Source organism: Echeneis naucrates, chromosome 10 (genome assembly GCF_900963305.1).
Source record: "Echeneis naucrates chromosome 10, fEcheNa1.1, whole genome shotgun sequence".
NCBI classification, from domain to species: Eukaryota; Metazoa; Chordata; class Actinopteri; order Carangiformes; family Echeneidae; genus Echeneis; species Echeneis naucrates.
Window position 1 is genome coordinate 18,642,574 of NC_042520.1, and position 19,426 is coordinate 18,661,999.

The window sequence follows — 19,426 nt, forward strand, 5'->3', positions numbered from 1 at the left end:
ACCACCGAAACACAAGCAGACTCACGCACACAATCCCCTGCTTCACTAGGAGCCCAGCCCCATCACAACTAAATGTTCAGCCCAAACCCGGACATGAATTTTCAGTTGCAGGGGTTCAGCATTTTGGTCTCAACAGAAGACAACATCAGTGTGGCCTACTGGTCATGAGACCCCTATCACAATAAAACCAGCCCACACAGACACACAGACACTATGTTAGGGGTAAGTAGGGTCTGTACATTGTGTTTGCCAGTGTCAGGTATTGTACTTCACAGGTTGCATCTTATACCTGAGAGTGAATAAGATAGCTGCCTCATGTCCAACAGCACCAGCTGCCAGCCTGTTGCCTGCATTGTTTTCATGCTCCCATACTTTATTGGAGAATTTCTGATGTTTGACTGCAGCGCTATTTCAATGGTTATTTTGCATACATGACATTTGGATGAGAGAAAGCTTGAAGCTGTCATTTACCACCTGTTGCTTCTTGCTTGTGTGGGTGGCAGGCTGCAGTAAATGCACCACAATATGCACCACAATATGCACATGTCACAATCAGAGAAAGGACAGATGGCTCAGTAACACATCAAACCTCAAGTAGCTCTGCAATCTGACAATGGCCATTTTTAGTTTTAACAAGATTTCAGTGAGTCTTTTTTCTCTATTACATAGAGAACCTGCATATTATATGGAGACATTATCACCTAGATACTGTCTAGACATCAGTAAATAATGGTAAAGACAGAGAATACTGCTATGAATAAAAATAACAACAACAACAACATATGGGCGATACACGTAAACACAGGTTAACAACAACATCAGTGTTGTCATTGTTGAAAGTTCCAAAAACCATCAAAGAAAGTAAAGATAAAAAGAATATATCTCACACAGGCGGTGACTGGAAAAGATCACCTGAATTTATACTTTACCATTTAGTTATTATTAAAGTACTATTCAACCTGTGATGGTGGTTGTTTAGTGTCATGGGTGACTCTGATGCAGCCTGACATCTTCAGGCTTATTTCGGACAGGGCTGAATGAATTGCATTATGGGGGTAGTAGGACAGAGGGTCTTTTAATTTTCACCCATAATTTAGACATTTGTAAACCATGCTGCTCTAAACTGCAGAGGAAAGGCTCCATTATGGATGGAACAGTGAAAGTTATCTGATAATAGTTGCTAAAAGTCCTGGCATTGTTTAAACAAACTTTTTTATGAATTGCACAAATAAATGGAGTGAAATGCAACATATCCTCCTGTCAATGCTCCAGCTACTAATGGGCCGAAATGAATGGATGACCATTATAATGAAATGCTTCTTCATATAACAGGGATCTGTTACAGACTCCTTTAACAAACCCCTTCCCCTCATTTCAGAAAGTCCAGGATTAGAGTGCGACACTGTAAATTATTACCATGTTGAATTAATCATTTAAAGATAAAAAAGCCCCTGATTAGAGTCTAATCAGGGCACCCACACAGCTCCAGGTTCCTAATGATTAATACTGTTAATGATTTGCCTTCAGGTTGAGGATGAAAACGCTCATTTATTCTACTGTGGTCTTGCCGTCAGGAGTTAGTAGCTGAGAAGAAGAAGAAGAAAAGGTTTGTCTGTTGAAACAGTTAGGGATGTAAACAGTTTATCAGATGACTTTTGTCAAAACAGTCTTTGAATAAACTGTGTTTTTCGGAGATCAACTGGAAAAAAAATAAAACAACCAAATATTTTTTCTCACATTTATTGCACGACATCATTATAAATGCATCTGCACTGTAACAGTCAAGGCATTGTTAAACTCTGAAAAAGGTAGACTAACTCATTGAAACATTTGAACAGAAAGTTGCCTGAAATACAAATACATTGGTCTGGTTAATCCGACAGCACTTAACATGTTGATATCTTCAGTATTCTTTCAGTACACAACTCCACCCACAGCAAACATTATACTGGGAAAAAACTGTCATCTAGTGTTGGAACAAGTGTCAGAGCCTAAAGGGAAAGTCATTTTAATTTACTGCTCTGTTTAAACCAACAATTATTTAAGATGAGTGTCTCGAGAGTGGAACAAACATATGGCTTCAATATTTTGCATATTAGTAAAGAGGTCATCCCTGCCAGTGGCATAAAAATAGCACTTCTGTTTACCAGCCAAGAAATGATTAACAGTGTTAGCTGCCTATAGTTAAACAGTGAAAAAGCCACAAACTGAGGATGTGTGTGTTCATGCCTGCTGGCTCTGGGGTATCCCAAAGGATTTTAGTTGCAGCGCTTTCAGAGAAGGGAGGAGGAGAAGTAGGATAAGGGTGAGGGGGAAGAGCTGCTGTCCTAAGCTGATCAGTGCAAGGAGCCAACATAACGACAAAGTATGTACACAATCCTGCCACTGTACAGAATAAACTCAGGATTCAAGGCAAATCGAACTGATCAATATACAGTGGCAGAAGTAAGAGTTTTAGATATGTATATCAAACAGTGTTAAGAAACTTTAGTTGTTAAATATATTCACAAGCAGATTCATTAATAAATGGCTCTGAAAAGGTGAAGAGGGTCATACGAGATAGTCAGTGCAATTTAGATTCCTGCAACTCTGAGTTAAGTGTTTGGTTTTTTTGTGCTAATTTGTGTTTGACCACTTCCAAGAGCTACACATTAGGTTGACCACATCCTGTCTGTGCCATGTCCTGTTTATTTTAAAACTTCTAACACACTGTAATAAGATGCTGCAGCATGCACTAACCCCGCTGTCCTACTGGAGCGCACACAGAAGCCAAAGCTCGCCCAGTTTGTAACACATGCACTGATGTTGGGATCTTCACCTGGTGACAAAGGAAAGACATAGTGATAAGAGTGATAAATCCGGAGTTTCTAAATGTAAACCAACAGATTATTTATCATGAAGGCAGACATGGCTGATCTGTACCACTTCTGAACGGGGCATTTTCTTCTGATGTTAGATGCTGAAAAATCAGATAATGAGAAACCAGAACAAGAAAAAATCATTGCACCTCTTACTCAAAAAGTCATGGAGTGCAGCAGTTCTGCAAGTATGCAGATAAAATATCTGGGTCCTCTGCAGTGACACCTGCAGATTTTCAGCATACAAATCCCTTTCTGAGTTTTTAACAGGTAATAAATCCAGCAGCTCCTTCCACATTTGTCTACATTTTACCTGTTTTCAACAGAATGATATTGCCAGGACAGAAATATATTTGTTATTTTATCTCAATTAGTGATTCATTATGAGACTCACAGTGATAATAAGACAACAGGAAGTTTACTGCATCTCGCCATACTACCACTTTTTTTTGTTTGTTTGTTTATTGTTTAAGGTTTTGCTTTGGTTTGCATTGTGCTAATGTCATATGAAGTGTTGTTTGTTGAGGTCTGGAGCTTCTGGTAGGGGGATTTTGTTACCTTTGAACAAACTAGCCTTTTACCTCTGTGTCTACACTAACCAATTGCGATATATAGCTTGATTCAAACCGGTTGTGACAATGTATTTCCAAAACTACTTCTTTAACAGGTGTCAAGCTTACATAATGTGTCATACTGAAATTTGCAATCCACTTATTTTTTCGAACATACATGTGTTCGTATCAAAGTTATCATATCACAGTTTGTAGATATAATTAATAATCATGTTTTCCCCAAGTTTTATCAAGGCAAATTAGCAAACCCTCTGAAGAGAGGCCCTTTGAAACATTTATATGGCTTTAAACTGCTCTTGTATGCAGACTTAAGCTGGTATCTGGTGGCAGTTGATCAGGCGTTAATATTACAGTGTAACTTAATGCTTCGTTCAGAGGCTAGTGTGGGCCTTGAACAACATCTGAAAAGGTTGACTATACACAGCTCTGCTGTGTTTGAAATCTCTGTTAGGTAATGAATGCATGGTTACCCTTCACATTCACCATTACAATTGTATTTCATTTCCCTCGTTCATCAGAGAACAGTGTGAGAAAAGACTTTTACCTATTTGCCTGAAAGCTCCTTCTTCAAGCAGGACTTGAAAGAGATGAACTTCTCTTCTACTCGGACACCCTGTGTGTGTGTGTGTGTGTGAGACAAAGGAGAAAGAAAGACAGGAAAATGAAGGGAAAATAACACAAGATGGGTTTCCTGATGTTCCGGTAGGTGGCAGTATAATTTCACAGAAATCACTAATCACAGTCACCGAGGTGAGACGCGTTCCCCAAATACAAAGTGGCAGGAGTGTAATTTAGACACGGAGGTATTTAAGTACACCATTACCTAAAGAAAAAAGAGAGATAATTAGTACTCTCTCAAAGTTGTAATTAAACAGGAAAGATGGTGTTTGTGTTGATAATAGTTGCTTAAGTGGGCCTAATTGTGTAAAAGCCTCCTGTTGTGAAAATAAACACACATTTCTGAGCTTCGCATCAACCCATATTTGCCTGTTTGTCTTTTGTCAGGTTAAATCTGACTTGACATGCGTGTGTCCTTTTGCCAGCTCTGCACATTTAGAAGTAGCTGACAAATATGGCTCAGATGTTATTCTGCAGCGCTGATGCCAAAGCCTCTGTGCTGACCTCTTTGATGAGAAGCCTCTGATCAGTGCTCCATAAGGCTACTAGGGAGGAGGAGAGTAGGCCGGATGGGTACATCTCTTCTGACATCTTAAGTGTCATGAAAACAGAGATGAATAGTGTTTATATGACCTGAGCTCTTACCCCATCGCCGCGGTGCAGCCGGTCCTTCATGACACCAATGAACTCCTTGTAGCTGAGTTTCCCGTCATGATCCTCATCAAAGATCTTGAAGATGATGTTGACCAAATGGTGGGTCAGCTTGATGTCCGTTGCCACATAGACAGCTCGGTTGAACTCCTCTGAACATGACATTTAAATCGGTTTGAAGTCATTTTTTTGTTGCTGCATGCAGCCACATGGTGAATATTACTCAATCCATGACTGCCTCTGAAATTAAGCGTCTCCTCTTTCAAGGGAGGAGATGAGCAAAAGCAAAAACCAAGACAACCCAGCACAAGACAAACGTTTCAGGAAAGATTGACAGGAGAGTCAGGATAAAAAAGTAAGCACTTTTTTTAGTTAGAAATTTAGTGAGAAAGGAGTGTGTGGAGAAGTGATTCCTCTCTAAGCAGCAGATCAGATTATAACATCATGAAATTAGAAATACCTACATCCATTACTTAGAGGATGATCATAAATACCCAACATTGCTCCTGAGTGACTGATGACCTCTGGACTTCATAAGGTATTAAAGTTCCAATCCATTGATTGGTGAATGTCTGAGAGGTCAGTTTACTCTGAGGGAGTGCTGCTCCGACTGATTCTGGATAATGTCGTCTAAATCTAATATATCCCCAAGCACTTATGTGCAAGACAAAGTTTTTCCATCTTAGAGAGAAAGTATTTGACCGGCTTCCATAGACCCCTAAATATCTACCATTCAGAATGAGCAAGCCTTTCATTGCCAGCAATGTCGGCTCCATACACAGAGCAGGTAAATTAACACAGTCAGTCAGTCCAGCCGCTCATCTCTGCAGAGGTTTGTGTTTCCACTATGGGCACAGTTGTTATTCTCAAAGATGTTCAAAGATTAAACTAACTTGCAAATGGAGACATGAGGACAAAAAAGTGAATGTGAGTCTTTACCTTGACCAATGGAACGGTTGGCAAAGTTGTACATCTGCATGGCAATGGCGAAATCCTCCAGGTTGTTTAAGAACTGGAAGAAGGACCTGAACTCCTCAAATGTGATTCCCTGCAAAGATATCACAGCAATAAAATGGTGTCTTTCCCAGGAAAACCTTGTGAGATGCAACACATGAAATAAAAAAAGGCCCATAAAGCAAGTGGCTGCATGTGTCAACACCCCATCGAAGGATAGTGCTACAATTCCCACAATACATAATAACCTGCCTCCTTTCATCCTGCGGGGATTCCTTTAGTGTGTGTGGGGGACCTTCAAGCCATCAGATAGATAACTCACCCAAACAGACAAAGTATACACTGCTGGATTTTCCCTGTGCAGTATGGACACGCTGATCTGTCAGCAGGGGGGGGGGGGGGGGGGGGGGGGGGGGGGACTGTAGCTTTTGGGATGGGGTCAGGCCATTTGCAAACTTTTCTAAAGCAGATTAACCTGATACTTGCATAAACAAAAACAAAAGTGATGAATCCCTAAACATCTCAGGCTTGACTGATGAGTCAAACACTGAGCCTATTGATGTCCAGTCGACCATGCCGCAGCTACTAGCACCTCCTTTGCCGGAGGCCCTGCCAAACAGGCAAACACAGAGCCTAACAAATGGAGTAATGACTAATCTGTGACACCTTGCTGTTTTAACAAGGTGAGGGGCATAAAATATCTCTTAGCCCAACGATGAGTCCCACTTGATTATCAATGGAGATCTAGCAGCAGGCTACTCGAGGTGGCTGAGGAGCTGCTGGCGTCCTTTCATGTGGGTCAGTGTGCCAAGAGGAAAAACAAATTAAAGCTCAAATGAGGTTGCTTCACTCAACAGCTAATTCACACAGTGGGATTGAAAGAAACAAAGGAGTGAAATACTCCAATATCCAAAGGGAACAAAATAACTCTGTTTATATTTACAGCCCAATAGAGCCATGCTAAGATTTCTTTTTGTTTTGTGAAGAATTTATGGGGAGAAGGGTTTGTAAGGGTTTGTCAGATTGCTGTACAGATTTGGAATCTCCCTCAGACTCTAAAGTTGCAATAGCTCATTTGCACTCTCATTTGCTGTCAATGATGGATGACAAATTTGGGTTTCTAAGATCCAAAATTTTTATGAGAGAATAAGAATAAATAGCTCATTATCATGGGAAAGCTAAATAAGAAGATCAAAACCTCTCTTTTGTCTTTAAATATAGCGTATCTCTGATAGTGTGCAGTTATCATAGCTAAGCACACTGACTGGAAACAGCTAGCCTAGTTCTCTCTAAAGTGAAGATAAAAAACTGTTTGTAGGAGCATAAAGCATTGTGATTTACATCTTATATTTTTCTGGTGTAAGCTGTATGTGCTGAAGCTACTTCATGGCAGAGTGTACTGCCTTCCTGGGTAATGTCTTCAGAGTGAGGGTACCAGGTGTGGTTCGGTCGTGTCTGTGCAAGCACCTATATCTGTCTCTATCAAACCAGACAGAGATGCTGCACTGGGCCAACAGATAAAATGCTGTTTCTCGATTACATCCAACATCTAGCTCTTCCAAACCGCAAACTGTAATTTAAAAGTTCCACTGAATAAGTTACTGCATAAGTAAAAGTGAGCTTTACAGCAGGTGGCAGGAAGATTCTTTCAAGTGTCACTTGAAGGTTTGAATTTTTTTTTTCTTAAATATATGGAATCATGTGGGTTTTAAAAGTTACTGTCTAGAAAACTGTGCCCACTACATGTGCCATGAATAGAGGTAACGATGAGGTAACTAACAACTACAGAGGTGAGACAAAAAACCTTGAACACCAATGTAACATTGTCAAATTTGTTACATGTTTTACGACTTCAGGTTTTGCAATTATGTAATGTTATAATTATATATAATTATTATAATAATGTTATAAGGTGTTAGTATTAACCTGTTGTACTTCAAGACAAGGAATTGGAGATGTCAGTGGTGACATGAGATGACAAAGTGAATCAAAGGGCAAAATGAACAGTGCACCTTTTCTTCTGGCATGCTGTGCCGCAGGTTGTCCAGGTATTCACTGACATCATCCACGTTGGTGTAGCGAAGGAGGATCCGAGCAAAGTCTTCCTCACTGATGGTGGGCAGGCCTCTGGAGTAGGAGAGGAACTCTATCTCAAGCACCTCTGTCTGCAGGTTGTCCATGAACCTGGAGGAGCAAGACAGACAGCAGCTGCTGACAGGAAACGCCACCACCAGGGACCCACACAGTCAAAGGAACACTTCAGAGGTTCAATGTGGTACGAAAATTATTTAATTACAATATTACAGTATGAAGGGGGCGTGATTAATGACAGAGCAGACAAAAGATGTCTCAACTCACTTGTAAAAATCTTCAAATTTTAATTCAGCTTTGCCTTTTTTCCCAAACAAATGGACCAGCAGTGTTGTGTCTGTTTTTTCTTCCACACTCTGTTAGAAGAACCAAAAGTTTATCACTCTCAACATCTAAAAAAATGCGCCTTAAATGTGATAAAAATGTGTAAAAGCAAGAAAAATGCAGCAAACCACAGTGTACAACTGATTACTGATACATTTCAGTCAAATGTTGTCTAAATTAACACAAAATTTCAGCTTCAGCAGCCAGGACAAGCTGTGCTGTCGCAAACAGAAGTATCACGGTTACAACAGGTAAACATTAACAATGACATTTATTTAACCATGCTGAAACTTTAAGTATAGATGTTAGTTAATAGCCATACCAAGATTCAGCTCTTGAATAATTACTCTGAGTTAATGTTTAATTTCAGCTGTGCCTGAAGCCAACATGGGGCCAGGATTTCCCGTCTCCAAGATACAAACACGGGCCATGCAATGGATTTAGTACACATGCTGCACTTCCTGTTTCAAAAGCTGCTGCTTTTAGAGGAAACTCTGTTAGAAGAGCTCTGAGGATTTACTCTTACTAACAAGGGGACAGATGCATGAATCAAGAACATGTTCCTCTGCACTTTCTATCACAAAACTTACAGGAGTCTCGACTGAAATAAAACAGTGACGACAGTCAGACAGTCCAGCAGGACCTCTTCTAAAGTGTTACAGTGTGTGATTTGAAGAAGCATCTTCATGGCCACTTCTCTACCTCAGTGAGATCAGAAAACAGAACTTGACTCGTGCCACGTCTGAGAACATCCCACATGCCACGGGCCTCCACATGCTGACTGTCTTTTTTAAGAACCTGTGGTCACAGTTGAAGCACAGCTGTTAGAAGACAAAATACATCTGGCACATCATGTTAACTGGAGGAGGGAAAGGAAAATGGACGGATGTGCACAAAAGGTACACTCCGTGGCAGAAGAACAGAGACGCACTGACTGGGAGCAGCATGCGAAGTCAGAGACGTAGAACAGAGGAATGACAGACTCACAGACACACAAACAATCTGACATCCATCCAAATTCAAACAGGCAGAAAGAGACCGGGGCTGACACCAGTAGATCTCAGAAGCCCATCAGCCCTGACATGAGCCTGCTCTGCTCTGCAGCGATGCATGCAGCCTCTTGGCAGGACATGGAGCTAACACAGCTAACACATGTCCAAAGCATGCAGGGCATTAGACCCAGACGGTGATTCAAAGCCAGGTTAGCTATGTAACTGATCCCACCCAACACAACATCAGTTGATACAAGCTGCAAGAAAAATGCAGGTTATCAGACGACTCTCTTATATAGCACTGTTGGAACTTTTTGTTGTTGTTGTTGTTGTTGTTGTTGTTGTTGCTGTTGTTGTTTTGTTTGTTTTTTGCTGCTTTATCAACCTATCATTTCTCCAGTCTCAACTCTGGACATCACCTCATTGAAAAGCATACAACCAAACAGAAACAGCCAGCTGCCGCCGACACGTGTCTTTAAGTATGGCTTGCTTCCTTTCATAATATTTATCTTATTCAGTTTTTTTTCACCATCTCAGGCCTGAGGGTGAATGTGAGACAGCTGATAAAACAGCTTTTCCTCTGCACCTCATCACTTTTCACCAGAGAGGGAGATTTATGGCATGATCCCACAGCTAATTACAGAACAACTCTTTAATGCACCGCAACGCTCCCGTCTTATCCCATGAAAAGGCCCCGATGCACTTGTGAGCAGAATGTGTCGGGGAAAGCCCAACTGTACAATTGAAGACGTGCCTGCTGTGTGTGTTTAAAAAATATTTGACTTTTGAACTGTTTGCTGGAAAGATACCTACAGTGCAGCAGGAAAAAATAAACACACCTAAAGGTAAAGTGTCCAAACAGCACTCTGAAAAGATGGGCCTGTCCCGGTGTTAGCTATAGGCTGCTCTCTGTGTGTGCTGAGTGCTTTTCACAGTGCTGCTGCTTCTCCACTCTGACTGGCATCTTCATGGTCAAACCCATCTCAAAAGGTAACCTGAGCTCAAATACCACTCCTCAAGAAACTGTAAAAATAAAACATGGGGGTCTGGGAGGAAACCTTGTCAGTCTTCAGGTAGGAACTTTTTGAAGTGGAATCTTTCGCCCAATGCTGACAAAAGGCAAGTACATAAATCATCTGTGCTGCTCTCCAATGCCACACACACACACACATATGCACAGACAATATGTCAGATAATACTGAAGTACACACTGATGCAGTTCAGTTTCAGTGAATGAGGCGATCTTATGTTAACAGAGACAAATATGGGTGGTGTCAGTTGTGTTTTCTGTGCTAACTCACTATGCAAAAACATTTTCGGGTTGGGGTACTGAATGCCAAAAACACATGCAACAAGCAGAACATTTTCCTTCAGGGAAAACGAACAATACGCACATTGTGTGGCAGGGATTTGCGATGACCGTAAAGCTGCAGGATCTGTAATGCAAAAGAGAAAAGGTACATGCATGACAGAGGCTTCATTCATTATTCACTAAGCGTTTTGAACAGGAGGATGGTGGGAAACATGTTTGTAGGCTATCAATTGATTTCCTAGTAAACTTTCCTCGAAACCAAGATTAGTGCTGCTGTCCTTAAGCTTTATAAGTGCATCCAGAGTCTTCATCCACAGCTGTCGTTTAGCAAAGCACCATTCTATTCCCAAATCTAGAGTACCCATTCTAATGATCTTTTTGATGCCCATGTGGGCATCAGATTAATTCAAGACTGTCCAGAGATGCTAACATTTGTCCCAGCAGAGTAAGCTCCTCCATGTTGTGTTTTTATGTGATAAGACCTCAAAGAGTAGCTCTTATCGCTCCACTAAGCTCTGCCTGTTTACATCCACCTGCATGCGGCATTAGACAGTCATAAAGAGATGAAAGCCTCAGACATGTTTTACCCTGTATGGCCACATTCACCTATGTGCAGCGTTCTCACTATGAATACTGCAAGTGTTGCAACCTTAGCATTCATCTGTTCAACAAGTCACTGTCTTTTGGCTCTGTTTTGGGCTCCACTGAATCCTTAAGGAAATAACTGGCTCTTTAGATGCTAATTGTTAAACTGTGCTAGTTGCTAAGGCGGCCCATCTGATGGGGCAGGTAGGGTTCACTAGGTTTTTTCAGCTTTTCTGTTGTAAAATGGCATAAAAGCAAAACTAAAAATTGAGGTTAAAGAAAATGGAGTTGAAGGGCCAGGTCATAATTCTCTGTAGGATCCAAATAACTTTTGATTAGCACCAATTTAAACCTGCAATAATTCACAATAATTTATATTATTATATTTTATAGATTTTTTTGGTCACTTGAGCAGTGGAATGAAAAAAACACAACTTTTGGTGTATTACAGTCGATGATACACCAAATCTACAGACATTAGTATTTTTTGTTGGAGTCCTGTTTCAGGGTATTCAAGTCCAACATTCTATCACTCTTTCCAGGAAATACACAGGCCCACGGTTCTTTGAGTTTTATGTTTCCTCACTGTCACCACAAGCCACAAGGGTTCAATGTACAAATTCAAACAAATTTTCAATATATCACAATGCCACAAAAATCAACCTACCTCACCAACTGTAAATGATCTAGGGAATAACTTCAAAAATCTTCAAACATATGAACTCCCAAAAAACTATAATCATTACAAAAAGTTGATTAATGTCCATGAAAATAAACAGTACAAAATTAAATGTGCAACAATTACAATTACATAAATAATATTGGTGGTTAAACATTAACTGATCGTTTTTTCTCAGTTCTGGTCTCCTTGAACTACATATTTGATATATATTTTACCTTTTCTTGAAACAGCTTCCCAAAAAAATAGGAACCAATTAAAGATGGTCACAAGGTTTTTATAGCAAAGGTGGGTGCTAGCTATTGTTTGTGCTACAATTTCTGATGATTCTTTGCTCCATTGTAAATAAAAATATATTTACATTGGAGCAGTATTACAACTCATACCTGCTGGTCCAATCGTTCATCTTCACTAACTTCTTTTCTGTCCTTTGTCTTGCGGAAAATTTCTTCCAGCTGGAGAGAAGGCAAGAGGTTATTATGCTGCCTCTAACATAATAGATTAACAGCAGTTTGTTATATCCACTTATCATGAAGTGACTCGTACCACCATGAACTCCATTTTGTCCACCATCTCATTCCCATCTGCATCGAACATGTTGAAGGCAATTCTGAAACCTGCATGGGGCTCTGAAAGGAAACCAAAATTTATTATGTCATACTTTTAAGAAAATTATGTGTAAATCAGTTCAAATATACTTACTTGTTAAAATGCAGAGCAAGAAAAGGTACTCTGTGTAACTAAGGACACCTGGGAAAAAAAGAAAAATAAGACAAACTGAGAAACAAAAACCAAAATGTTCCCTTTTCCACAAAAGACAGCATCAAATTGCATTAACAGCCAAGTGTTTACAGATCTTCAAAGTCATGCAGCCGAGATGAATAAGCCACCCAAAGAAACAGTGCACGCCTCCAGACAAGAGTAATCTTCTTGGACTCACTGATAACATCTTAAAAGGTGCCTTTTACTTCATGCTTGGTGTTCCTCTCACACAAACACCAGCTTTACAACTGAGCTGACCGATCTGGACACAAACCCAAACAAATTTTAAGCCCACGGCTTCTGATCGTGTTTGAGTAACAAGGTGTAATACATTCTCAAGTGATCTGTCACTGATTGAGAATGGCCAATTCAGGTTTTGTGTCGTGTTCTTCAGCTCCCTTTGTTGTGAAAAGGGAAGAGTAAGTGTCAGGAGACATCTCCGCCAACTCAGGAGGCTTCTCCCCTCTGACTCTGAAAGCATTCCCAAGCTTTTGTTTGCTTGGGAAGATCGAGAATCGAGCTCAGATAGTTCTGGGTGACTGCTTTGAGTGTTATGGGAAAAGAACTCAGGGAATACAAGGTTTACTTCAAGGAGACATTTTCAGAAAGACGAAAAAACCATAAAACTGGCAAAGAAAGATGGAATTCTAACTCTTTCTAACGTTTCCTCTTAAGACAGGAAATATGTTGCTAGCAGGATGATGTAAAACCTGTGAGATACATAGAGATTGACGTGTGAAAGGATAATTATGGATGCATGCCATTGAACAAAGTTCATATAAAAATTCCCCAAGACAAAATGCCCCATCCTCTCAACACAGCACTCAATGTTTGGCAGGTAGGGCCTTATAATGACAACAGATCTCTGGCTTCAAAGCCTTTAAAGCTTAAATGGGTTGAGGATAGGAAAAAAAACTTTTAAGATTCCAACCATATCTCACCAATACCACACACCTTCAGTCCTGGAGGGAGTACCCCCTCCTCCCTGCAGCTCAGCCCCCGAGCTCAAGTAGATGTTGTTAGACAATACAAAGAATTCCACAGAAACACTTCATACAGAGTGGCAGTCCCGGAGATGTAATCCAATGCCATTCTTAGGCTTCATAATGTCCATGGTGATCAGGGGGGTGGCCAGTGGGACATGTCTCAACATAGCTGGGTTCAAACAGCTCCCTCATTCTCTAAAGCAATGCTTTGTTCACAGATCAATCCAGTTCTTTTTTTCCCTTGACAAAGCCGCAACGTTTAACAGCAGGATTAAAAGCCCCAAATCCCAGCATTGGCACTCAGCTAAAGCAACAGGAGAGAGAGCAGAACAGTGAGAGCTGATGCTCCACTAGCTTGTCTGACCTACCAGTGCACAGACCCAAGTGGGAAAATTAAAAACAGAGTTTTCACTCACAATGACACCTTCATTTTCCTCAATGTTAGATAACTGAAGAGAGCAGAAGTTTCACAAATGACAATAACCTAAAACAGATTCTGTCTTTAAACGCGCTCATGAGGACTCGAGGGGCAGTGTTCAAACAGGGAGGACTCTTTGCAATGAATATCACTTAACATAATGACAGATTGAGAAGTCCTATTGCTTCCTTCCCAAAGCTGTCAGGATTTGTTGAGCAACCGCATGAAGACAACACACACCATGTCACTGAAAATATGCATGGCCGCAACTAACAGCACTTTAAATACTGATTACACTGATTACCAATTTCTTTATTGAATGTCAAATAACAGTTGCTGGATCTTTAAATGGAGAATTTTGTCCAACCACCGTGTAAATGAATATTTAATACAGTTAAATTCCAAATGTGTCAAGAAAGCAGCATATCAAGACAAATGAGCTTTTGCTTGAAAATGTCTGGAACAATCAATATGCATCCAAGTTGCGGTTTTTGAAAATTGATTGAATAATTAAAATATTGACTATTGGAAACAGAAATATGTGCTTTTTATTGTGTGTCATAAAATGCACAAAAGTAAAATTAAGAAAAAGAGCACCATGGCAGAAGTCCAATCAATTACATTTTAACCATCTTAAGCAACTTTCTTTAAGGGTTCATATGTTTAGAATAATTATTTTCTCTTTTGCACTTACAGATACTTACTGTATTATAGAGAATGCATGAGTGACTGAGTGAGTGGGTGACTGGCAGATTTTAAGTCAATTCATTCCAATGAATTGCCTCTGCTGTTAACAGTGCAGTTAAACACACTAAAATCTGATGTTTATCTAAGATTCATTCATGATTTATTTTCTTAGGTTGAAAAAGAACTTTGCCTTCAAGCATATGACTAAATTGTATATTCAATCCCACAAAACTGCACAGTTATTTCATTTTTTATGAGATAAACAAGGGAGGAACTTTGTGTATATCGTCAATGGCCTAGGTCCTCCTGCAAAGGTTGCCTGAGAATAAATCTACAACATGTTACCGAACTGATGTAGAGATAAGATAGCATTTACTGCAGACACTTTCTGCACTGGATTACATCTGGCTGACATGCACAGCAGAGCACACTCTGAACAAGACAGGGGACTTAATGTGTCAGCTTAAAAAAATAAAAGTTGAAAGGGGAATTATTCAGTAATATTCTAGGGCTTTATGCGTACAGCTCTAATACATCAAGCAGGTTCCCTCACCTCGTTCGCGTAGATTCCTAAACAAATTAGATGATCCTTTCCAAACAGGCGGGGTATCAGCCAGCATCTTGTCTAATTCCTGGAAGAGCAGAGGAAAATCCCAAACCACTCATTCATTTCTAAATCCTTCACAAGGATAGCACGGTGTCCGTTTGCATTTCAGGCAATACAGTAATTACACATATAACACAGAGATTCTCCTCAAGATCAACAACAGAGGTGACAGTCTACATTTCTTGTAGTTTATTTTCAAGTTACCTTTTCAGTATAAATAAAGTGTAATATAAATTCTACACAACAGAACAATTTACCTTTTTTGTAAGTGACCTCCATGTTCTCCTACCTAAAAAAGAAAAATAAGGTTATCAGGAAACAGCTTTTCTATTTGTGGGATTTTCCTTTTCAAGGCTGAATTTTACATGAACAAACTCTAGGATACAAAACTGGGAAATAAAAGTGAAAACAGGTGTTTATGTGGACAGAAACAAAGCTGTAAGCGATATCTCCACAGGAACATTCCAATGATCAATAAAGCAGAAGATAAGATGGAAGTATCATAAAAACAGCCAGCCAGGGAATCATGTCAATAACAGTGGCAATAACCGTTCACTGACACATTTTAAAGCCTGCATATAAAGCTAGAATCATGATTTCCATGTGATGGATCTCCACCAAAGCAGAGGAAGAATGGAGAGCGTCAACTGATGCACTGGCATGTATTTGATGCTTCCAAATAATGTTACATGGCCATCTACTCATATCGATCTAATATGAATAATTTACATGGCAGAACTTTATGTTTTGACACAAATGACTCACACAGCCATAACAGCAGCTGCCACTTGTCTCTGAAATTAAACCATCACTGATGCATGTTCATGTTCAAGGTCATCCAGAACATTAACATTCCTACAAAACTATTCTTTTTACAGCCACAATATAACCATAAAATACCATGATTACCCATTTTGCAACACATTAGCCATTAGCAACCAGATTGCAACGATGACAAACTGCTGCTAATAGCACTTGTTGTTTAATGTCCTCTTTACATGTGTGAAGCCCTGTCCAGAACATTACAGCAGGGCCACACATCAAATCACCATCAGTCACAGTAATCAGAATATCTTATCATTACATTTACGACATCCATGCTCAGTTGTTTGGTCTCTCTGGGTCTCTGCGACTTGGTTGCCACATAAATGAGCCATAAAAGTGGGGTTGCTGGTAAAGATGTCTATCTTTATGCAGGTGTTATGACTGAAGCACTTCAAGCCACAACTTATTGTCTGATGACACCTCCAAGCAACAAGTACTGTTTCAGCAAACAAAAGTGAGGGGTGTTTATTTATTTATTTATTTTTTTAATCTCCATTAATAAAAAGGAGCAGGGATTTATCTGATGACTTGATAGAAATGTAATTAAGCAAATGGCTGCTGACAAATATAGCTGATTTCTCCTGTACGGATTACCCAGGCTGAGATGCATCTGCAGTGCAGCACACAGTTAGAGTGCAGGAAGAATAAAGAAAGCGGATTAAATGACTTCTGATGGGAAAAAATATATACTGGAAACTATTTTGGTCATCTATTGGCCTATTTGTTTCTCTCACTTCACATCTCAGGCAAATTACACTGCAGCAGTAAAATATCTTTGGTGGTTCGTTCAGGACTATTAATAAACTTAGATGTAGCTGCTAAAACAAATTTTGTTGACAACCACTGTAATGGTAAAGTGATATGAGGGGAGTGAATTAATTAAATGTGGTCATGTTATGTCGATTAACCACAACAGTGTTTATCCTTTGAGTTTGTGTGGTGTAGACAGTTATTATAAGGAACATTCAAACATGGTTTTTGCTTCCTGAGTTTTGCTCCCATGGCTGATTCGATCCTGAAACTATTTGGTCTAAAAGAAGTAAAAATAATCAGTGTTTACTTTATTACCAGTTGAGGAATTAATATTCAGTGGTTGCTTTCATCATATCGCACAACCTTCTTCTGCAGATGAGTTACAGATTTTCATTCCTCTGAGCAGTTTGAATGTTTGGTGCTGTGTGAAAGAAGCACACTCACTCTTTGGTTCGTTCAGAGTGACGGACTCGATGAAGTTGAGTGGAGTCATGTAGAGCTGTCCCTCATATTCCACTGAGCTAAACAGGCGAAATCTGTTTTCATAGGTAGACATGTATATATCTCCATCATCTAGACCATAGCTCCTTGTCTGTGAACACACACAGAGACATACACACGTGATCATGAAATACTATGCGCCATATCAACAGTGATAGTATTGTCTAATTTTTTTTTATCCATGTAAGCTTTTCTTGTCATGAAAAGCCTCGCTCACATGGAACAACAAAGAAGCCCATGCTTTAATCTGTAATGGGCCACAGTCAGCTCTGTTTTTCATCCCTTTGCACCAGATAATGTCCCTACAACTGTTCAGACCCAGCCAGATCACAAGGCTGGATTGGTGAAGACAGAGCGGCTCTCTCTGTCAAGTGGCACAGTGCCAGGTCCACTGGGCACAGAGCAAACACCCAGGGAATGTGTGCCCCCCTCTGCTTAACCATTAAACCCCCTTCTAACAACCCCCACCTCTCATCAAATATCATCCCCTCCACCAAGCCTCGGTGTCAGGTTTCATGTGTCCCTGAGTTTCTGCTGCCTGTGGACACCAGTCAGGTCTTCCTGCACATGTCCAGCAATCCCCTGCACAAGCCAGATGTGATTTGTATATTTGTTTACATCACCTGTGATCCATGATTTCATGTCGACATTGTCAACACATGTCTTGGCTAGAGACTTGGAGGTGCTGGTATGAAGGCTAATAGGTACAAATGCATATTGCAAAGAAGGCCAAAAAGGCTGAAGATGTGACATGTACATTATTCCAACACAGTGACATGGAAACCTGGGTAAAGCTAGTAATTTAAAATGTAAAAAATAATGTAAATAATTCTTTGCAAGACTGATAACCTAAATAAAACATTACAATACATCTGTCAGTTTTCAACTAATCTATTATCTTTTTCTCTTTTTTTAGTTCACAGTCTCTGTCCTGTCCTAATCTCCCAGAAAAGGTTTTCAAACCTGTTATTCTTGTTTTTGTGAATGAACTGAGCGCTATTGGTCTCCATTGTGGGGACAATTATTACTATTTTAACATAATCATTTTAAAATCTCAATCACCAGCAGCAATTTTACTCCAACTATAAGTGACTGCCCGACATTGTTCTTTGTCTGTATGTCAGCTTGTTGGTATTGTATTTTATGCCCGCACCAAATTGCCTTTCTAAATTAATAGATTTGTATTGTATTGTACTGTATGTTTCATATGGTTGTAAAGTGTCTAGTCAAATCACACTGAGCATTGCCGATTGGTGTCTGAAGAGGGAAACTAAAGAATGAATCGATCATTATTTAATTGATGAACAAATAATCAATTGATGACTCAATATTGTTTTAGTGTCATTAAAGGTAATTAATGAGTCAGATCAGGTAATATTTGAGTTAGTTTTGTCCAGGCTCCATGAAGTGGTCAAAAATAATAAGCACAACTTAAATCCAAAAACATCACCAGGAAGTTGAAGAATGACTCTCAAATCGAATCTCCACTTAAAGCTTCTCAAACACAGCTTCGGTCTATCTCATTGCTGGGCTTTAGTATTAATAATAATTCTAACATAAATACTGTATAATGTCTGACTGATACCATTTTCTCTTAAATTCCTTAAGGCTGAGTGAGACAAAAGCGGGCAAAGGTTTAAATTGGTGTGGTGATCCTGGACGACTTTGACCATTTTTGCCGTTTCAGCACCAAAGGTCGCGGAGAGCTCCCGATGCTGTCCGCACGTGATCATCGCTGTTATTGAATTTCACGGAGAGACGAGCTGACCGACTAACGGAGACAGCTGCTCCGGTGCTGGCAGGCCTGATAAATACCCCACTGTACCTTATGTGTGGCGGAAACTGAGGGCAACGCCAGGTGCGTGAGACGAGCCTCGATGTGGCTCCGCAGTCCGGGGCGGCCGCTGACCGACGAGCCGCAGTAATAGGCGGCACCGGCCGCCGCGGTGACACAAGCTCCGGCAGCGACGACTCTGAGCGCTTTGGCCGCCCGAGAAGACGCCTGCGGCCGTCGTGACCCAGCGAGGGAGCCGGTGCTGAGTGAGCGGATGAGCCTGCGGAGGGCGGCCATGGCGGTTCACTCTGAGCTGTCGTCACCGCGGGCCGAGCAGCGCGAGCCGCCTGCTGCTCCGAGCTCGCGAGATATACCGTGAGCACTTCAAGGCGCCCTGTAACTGAAGGGCTTCAAATTCGGGTGCAGTGTAGGAAAATGTTCACATGGAAATATTTTTTGGGAATAAAGATTTCACAT

General features: G+C 40.4%; 1 protein-coding gene across 1 annotated transcript; it reads right to left on the reverse strand.

Annotated features, from left to right (window-relative positions):
• Positions 1-1,798: 1,798 nt before the first annotated feature.
• On the reverse strand, positions 1,799-19,246 carry micu3b (mitochondrial calcium uptake family, member 3b). The gene is made up of 15 exons (XM_029513319.1): positions 19,001-19,246; positions 17,119-17,266; positions 15,354-15,385; positions 15,043-15,121; positions 12,339-12,386; positions 12,183-12,265; positions 12,023-12,091; positions 10,455-10,496; positions 8,771-8,866; positions 8,012-8,100; positions 7,666-7,837; positions 5,639-5,747; positions 4,694-4,851; positions 3,975-4,043; positions 1,799-2,818 (listed from the first exon to the last, which is right to left on the reverse strand). Exons 1-14 carry the CDS (start codon positions 19,244-19,246, stop codon positions 3,975-3,977), a joined length of 1,440 nt encoding a protein of 479 aa, XP_029369179.1. The 3' UTR covers positions 1,799-2,818.
• Between the last annotated feature and the right edge of the window lie 180 nt (positions 19,247-19,426).

Coding starts and splice junctions, on each gene's coding strand:
- micu3b (XM_029513319.1), bottom strand. CDS start 19,246: ATGGCCGCCCTCCGCAGGCTCATCCGCTCACTCAGCACCGGCTCCCTC. Junction 5,748..7,665: donor ACAGCATGCCAGAAGAAAAG/GTGCACTGTTCA, acceptor ATATCTTTGCAG/GGAATCACATTTGAGGAGTT. Junction 4,044..4,693: donor GGCTGCACCGCGGCGATGGG/GTAAGAGCTCAG, acceptor ACACACACACAG/GGTGTCCGAGTAGAAGAGAA.